Source organism: Pseudorasbora parva, chromosome 20 (genome assembly GCF_024679245.1).
Source record: "Pseudorasbora parva isolate DD20220531a chromosome 20, ASM2467924v1, whole genome shotgun sequence".
NCBI lineage: Eukaryota > Metazoa > Chordata > Actinopteri > Cypriniformes > Gobionidae > Pseudorasbora > Pseudorasbora parva.
Genome location: NC_090191.1, coordinates 8,433,060 through 8,439,958, shown reverse-complemented (window position 1 = coordinate 8,439,958; position 6,899 = coordinate 8,433,060). Strand labels below are relative to the sequence as shown.

At 38.9% G+C, this 6,899-nt stretch overlaps 1 protein-coding gene across 1 annotated transcript; it reads right to left on the bottom strand.

Moving 5' to 3' along the window:
* Positions 1-3,532: 3,532 nt before the first annotated feature.
* On the bottom strand, positions 3,533-6,065 carry LOC137049237 (toll-like receptor 4). The gene is made up of 2 exons (XM_067427726.1): positions 5,896-6,065; positions 3,533-5,810 (listed from the first exon to the last, which is right to left on the bottom strand). Exons 1-2 carry the CDS (start codon positions 6,033-6,035, stop codon positions 3,590-3,592), a joined length of 2,361 nt encoding a protein of 786 aa, XP_067283827.1. The 5' UTR covers positions 6,036-6,065; the 3' UTR covers positions 3,533-3,589.
* Between the last annotated feature and the right edge of the window lie 834 nt (positions 6,066-6,899).

Here is a 6,899-nt window from a genome sequence, read left to right as displayed (position 1 = left end):
AGCACAGAAGTATTTGTTTTCAAAAGTACTTAAGTATCAAAAGTAAATTTCCTTTTTTTATGTCACATTATTTCATTATTGTTGTATAAATGCACATTATGCCATCATGGTTTAAGCCAGTCAGTGATGCGCCATCCGACATGCTAGCATACAACTAACTTAAACTCATTTAAATACTTGTATAAAAGTTACAAAGCTCTTTATAAAGCTGCTGTCACCAGGGCTGTGCACAGATATTCTGAGGGGCAGTGGCCCAAACCAAAAAAGGGGGCACTATAAAGCCCCTTTCACACTGCACGTCGTACCCGCAATATTCCCGGAACATTCCCGGGTCGCCTTCTGTGTGAAAGCAACCACATCCCGGGATTGATTACCGAATTCGACCCGGGTCGGGGACCTAGTAATATTGCGGTATTCGACCCGGGACGAGCGCTGTGTGAACAAAAGCCGAAACGAATGCCGCAACGTGTACGTAGTTATCGTGCGACTCCTAGAGCTTGTTTTTTCAATAATACAACCCTGCAGTGCCAGAAGAGCTAGGCGGTGTTTTAAACGCAGAGAGTGTTCATATACAAAAGAAACTCAAATTAAACAAGCAGAAATGTGCGCAAACTGGACACAAGTCGAGACCACGGAGCTTCTTACTATCCGCGCTGAAGCTGAGATCGCTCGCCATTATACGTCACATCAGGATGTCACGTGTTAACTCGACCCGGGACCGTTAAGTGTTGTGTGTGAAAGCGCACATATTACGGTATTTCGCTGGCAGTGTGAAATGACCAAATCTAGCGGCCCGGGAACAAATGCCAGGTCGCATTATCCGTGTATTTGCCGGAATCGCAGTGTGAAAGGGGCTTAAGGGGGTTGAGTCATCTTAATATAGAGAATGAATATCAATCATTTTACAATTGTAAATACAATTGTTATAGCCTAGAAATCTAGACGCACCCTAGCGGCAGAAAATCTAATCTCTTAAAATCTAACAGTTTTTCAATAACAGAATATGTAAAAGTATTTAACATGATAATGAACAGCGGCTGACTTTAACATTTGTTGACATGACATGGTTAAGATTCAGATGGTAAATATCATAAAGTTGGGTGTCCATCTTAGAGATAATCATCATATTTATAATAAAACTATGATCATAATCTGAACAATAATATTTATAATGGCCTTTATTAAAGAGTGACAAACTGTCAGCTATTCAGTAGGCCTATACAGTATATGACGATATACATGCTGACATGACATGCTGGAGCTTTGAATCCATGTTTGCAACAAACAAATGTTGAAACAAACAAACTACCAAACTAGGCTACTAATTCCGCGGATCAACCACTGTCTGTAATGTGGATTGTAGTTCGTAATATACCTGTTAATAAGATGACATTCTTTAACTGTCGTCTCCCCAGAGAGCAGACACAGCCACAGACTGTGAGCGATGCTGCGGAATGAGCGGGAAACACGGAACAGATAAGTGGAATTAGTGGATTTTTAGCGGAACAGAGCGCTTTTATGGGAATCCCCTGGGGTGAGGGAGGGGAGGGGGCAAGAGGGGCACCTTAGCCAATGAGGGCAGAGGGAAAGTGGCTCTAGCCACCGGGCCACCCCCCTGTGCACGGCCCTGCCTGTCACTTTAAGGCCGAATGCATGGATCAATACACTGATACACATCTGATATTCTCCAACTGTTTACCTTCGCTTAAGATATAATCAACTTTGTTTATGTGAATACTCTACAAAATTAAATTTTGACATCCGTCTTCTTTTTATTTTCCTATAAACTATAAATCAGTGTTCAATAAATGCTGTGAAATCATTGAACTTCACGTGACTCTACAAGAGTGATTCCTGAAAGGCTTTCTGCAAAAACCCAAGGCCCTTTTAAAGAAGAAAAAAATCATCCACTGACTTTCGAAGCTGCTACAGAAACTTTCGAATTTTGACTTTGAGCATCTTGATAGAAATGTAGTGTGATACGTCTGTGCCCTGCGCCTGACCCTGTGTGTGTGGGGTTTTTTTTTTAGAACTCCCGGCAAGATGGCATAGAGGACAGCGTTTGGTTTATGGAAGTACGCACATTATTTTCAATTTGTCAACGAAAAAGAAAAGAACATAACGGTAAAATGCACACTCTGCGTTGGTGAAAAGCTTCTGTCGACCGACAAAAATTCTACCTCAAATTTAAAAAAACATCTTGCATCCAAACAGCAATCTAGCACTCTGGTAGCAAAGCCTGCTGAGGAGGACAATGGTGGTGCACCAGCTCCAAAGCAACAGCGTTTGAGATTTAACTCCGCTAAAACAGTCCCCATCAGTGAGGTTCACAAACTTGTGGCCGGTTATGTAGTCGAGGAGATGCTTCCAATTACAACTGTGGAGTCTCCAGATCGAGCAAATTCATACGTCATATGGCCTTGGTGGGAAAGTGACAGCCACTGTCACTGACAATGGATCTAATTTTGTAAAGGCATTCCAGGTGTTTCACAAAACGGCCTCGGACTAAGAGGAGGAGGAAGATCGGAGTGAAAGTGTCACTTTCGAGGATATAAACAATGTGCTGTCAAGCTCTGATGGTGATGGCATGATCAGTCTCCCTTCTCACCACAGATGCATACGCTGAATCTGATATCCACCACTGACATAGAAAAATGGCTGTCTTCCAACAGTGACACAAGAGTATACAGGAGTGCTACTGCTAAATGTTCGGCACTCTGGACCAAAGCGAGCAGATCAGCATATGCATCAGAAACTGTGGAAAAATTCAGCAGGAGAAAGCTGCTGGTTCCGACGACGACTAGATGGAACTCTTTTTATGAGGCTTTGTGCATGGTAATGGACATCCCAATCACTGACCTGCAAAACTTGTGCACCCAACTGGGCATCAGGTGCATTACTGACAGGGAGTACCAGTTTATTAAAGAGTACTGCGTGATTCTCAAACCGCTGGCCATGGCCCTGGATATTCTTCAAGGGGAGGAAAACTGTTTTTATGGAACGATCTTGCTGACCCTGGAGGCCCTGATGGCAAAACCTGATGGAATTCCTGTCCTTCTCCAGCATTCACAAGAATTAAGACGTAGCTTAGGAAAATCATCTGTTCCCGATATGACATGATCATTGTCAGAAATGTTTGTGTGTGAGACAACTTGACATGACAAAGAACAAATAGAAGTCAGGAGATCCAGAATCATTCAACAGCAAACTAAAAGCTTTTCTGTCACTACATTTGGAATGTTACTTATAAGTGGTTACAGTGGTTATACAGTGGTTATGAAGCTGTAATATTAAAAAGCAGATCCCATTTAACATAAGTCTGTTCATACACTATTGTCAAAGTATTGTATTCATGCAAGCAACTCTCACTTCTCCCTTTTGTTTCAAAAGGGAAGTTATACATATTTAATGTGCATTCCCACGATGAATAGAAAGCCCTTTACTTGCGTTTTTTAAAAGAAGCAATAACTTTACTTTGTGAAAAATGGTTGAACATAAAATACAATAAATTGTCTTTAAATTTGTGCAAAAGTTTATTTATTCAAAACATAAAATATAGTGTAGGTAATAATCCATAGTATAGGTAATATTATTGTTTTGTGGAAATAATAGCTCTCCTGAGCCGTATCCAGAATCTCATGTTACTCAAAGGGTCCTTGCTCCACTTCAGATATGTGTTCTTTTTCAAGTGCTTATGAAGACCAAACACTTTCTTAGTCCTCCTCTCGTTTACATCTTCCAGTATGATGATGATGATGTTGGCATTGCGTTCCATCATGAACCGGGACTGAGCTAATTCAAACTCAAAGCGACACCAGGCGCTATCAATGAAGTGTTGAGACACAACCACAATGACTTTACGACTGCCCATTATTCCTTCATCGATAATGTTGGAGGCGATGGACTTCCCGGCTTGAAAGTCCCGCATGTGAAGGCAAAGATGAATAGGTGGAACACCGTTCTCCAGATTCTCCATCAGTTCGTTCATGACCCAGACTTCATCATAGTTGGAGAAAATCACAAATGCATCATAAGAACATTCTTGTTGTGCAGGTGTTCTGTAGCCTCTCATCAGAATACAACAATACTGAAGATAAAACTGGAACCTATAAGCCAAGACTGATATCAGAACTACTAATGTAACAAAAATTATTGATAAAGCAAGTGTGAGTCTTTTCTTGTGCACACAGCTGTCAATGTCAAAGTCTATTGCTCTAAAATCTGAGATTAGTGAAAGAGATTTACAGAAAATATTTTCTGATTGCTTTAAAATGTTCTGATTTTGGATAATCCACAAAATAAAATCTGTCTGGGAGCAGGAGCATTCAATGGGGTTGGAGGACAAATCAAACTCTGAAAGGTTTGTGGGCAACTTCTGGAGAATATGAAGTGGGATGCTAGTGATGCTGTTTTTATCAACATAAAATGATCTTAATTGTTTCAGGTATGGGTGGGTAAGAAAATCTATAGTCATTAAATTATTTCCTCTCAGATTCAAAAGTCTAAGTCTTTGAAGATTTTTAAAAGAGCTTGAGTGTAACTCTACCATGCGACAGTATGACATGTCAAGGTGCTCTAGAACTGTGAGATTATAAAATAAATACCTTACTACTTCACCCTGAAAAGTATTGCCCGCCATCTTGAGAACATTAAGACTGTTCAGTCCATAAAAGCAAAATATGTTAGTAAAGGTGATACTGGAAAAAGAAACATCTAGATACCTCAAATACTTTAAGGTAGAAAAAACTGAAAGATGTCCTAAACCTATAACTCTTGTGTGATGAAAATCTAGAATTTCAAGGAAATCTAATCCACCAAATGTTTGAAAAGAAAAACTGATTTGTGGATTTAAGCTTAAATTTAGATGCCTAATTTCAGGAGTTCCCAACAAAATTTCTGTGCAGCATGATGTTAATGTAATTTGGTTTGAACTCAGATCCACGTACCGAAGCTTAGGCACGTCTATGAAGGTTTCAACTTGAGTTGCAATGTTTTGTGTAAATACGACTTTTTCTAAAGTATGAAGATGTGAAAGTAGTTTACCTGGCACAATATCTAACTGAGTGTCAATCAGGTAAATCTCCTTAATGTCTTTAAATGCCACATACGTAACATCACGAATTAGACCACCCTTCACAGTTACAATTGTAGCATTAATCATACAGCGGAGGACATTCATTTGCACTCTAGGCCTTTCTTTTATGTAATAATATATCTCATGAAAATTAATAGAGCAAAGGCCATCTAAATAGTCTGAATCTGATGGGAAAATTTTGTAATCATCCCTATTCCTTCCAAACAACAACCTTTTGACATTAAGACCATATAGTGATTTTAGTCCAACTTTCTGAGCAGCGAATGAAACGAAGGCAGATCTAATATCCAGCTGTTTGAGATTAACATCTTTGAAAGCTCCTGGTTCAATATGTAATAATGGATTCCTAGAGAGAATCAAAGTCACGTTTCTGCCAATCTCTCGCAACACAACAGTGTGATCACTTGTGATGATGGATATATTATTGGCATGTAGATCTAGTAAACTGAAGTCTTTGAAGGTGCTCATGAATGGAGGGAGAGACATGGACTGAATGTTATTTGCTCCAACTTTAAGTTCCTGCAGCTTGGTTAGGTTATTCATTTGAAGCTGTAAGGACGTGAGACCAACATCCACGAGAACTAGTCTTTGTAGATCATGTAAAGTATTCAAGCATCCAGGTCCAAAATATGTAATAGGGTTTCCTGTGAGAATCAATGTAGTCAATTTATTTACATTGTAGAACGTATCATTTTCAATGTGCTTGATGTGGCATCTGAAAGAAAATACATACATCTAGTGTTACTTATGGAACAACACATTATACAACAAAAGATTTAGATGGTAAGAACATTGCTTACCTTGACAGATCAAGGACTCGTAGAAAAGACAAAACTGGGAATACAGTCTTCTGTAAGCGATTCAGAACATTAAAACTGAAATCCAGAGTTTGAACCGATGAAGGAATACTAGGTGGTATTGAGGTGAGGTTTCTTCCCATGCAAGAGTAGTGCAGATTCTCAATAATCTAAGGTACATTTTTTTTTTTGTTGCAATAAATGTTTACATTTCACAACAGTAATAAAATAACAGTAAGGCAGAACACAGCTTTAAATTCATGCTTAAAAAACGTACCTTTGTGCATGATTCTCCAGCACCTATGGAAAAACATATCATGAAAGCATTTACAATGAAGAAACTCATCTTGATTGATCTTAACCGGTCATAAAAATGTGAGCCAGTCTTGTAGAGGTAACTGAATATGAGGAACAAATGCCATGGGTCTTCAACAATGGGGAACTATGAGCGAAAGGATGTCATAGAGAAGTAAACATGCTTCAGTTGGATAACGATGAAAAATGAAGAAGTACCTTTCTGAATAGATTCATTGTAATTTGTTTCTGCAATTCATACAAGTTTAACAAGGGCAATTGTATGTATGGCTTAGAAGAAGCTAGTAGCTAACATGGAACGGATGAGGCATTGGCACACTGACAAGAGAAAGTTTAAAAATAGTTTTTTTTACCGAAATTGAGTCAATGGCAGTAAACAAAGAGTAGCTGTTCTTAAAGAGTACAACCTCCATCATTATGAAACAAAACATTTGCTTCAGTTCTCAAGATACAGTGAAGAGAAATGAAAAGTCAAGGCAGGAGACATGCTAGCAAAGTTACATTCTCAATGAAAAGAATGTGTGTTTAATTCTATGTTCTATGTTTAATCTGTAAATAGCACAAGAAAATGCTACCTGTGTAAATTACCAGATTAGCACATGAATTATGAAAAGTGGACAAGCTCTTTCATGTGGTGACTTTGTGAAACAGTGTCTGAGTGTGGCTGCTGAGACTGTGTGCCTGAATTAGAC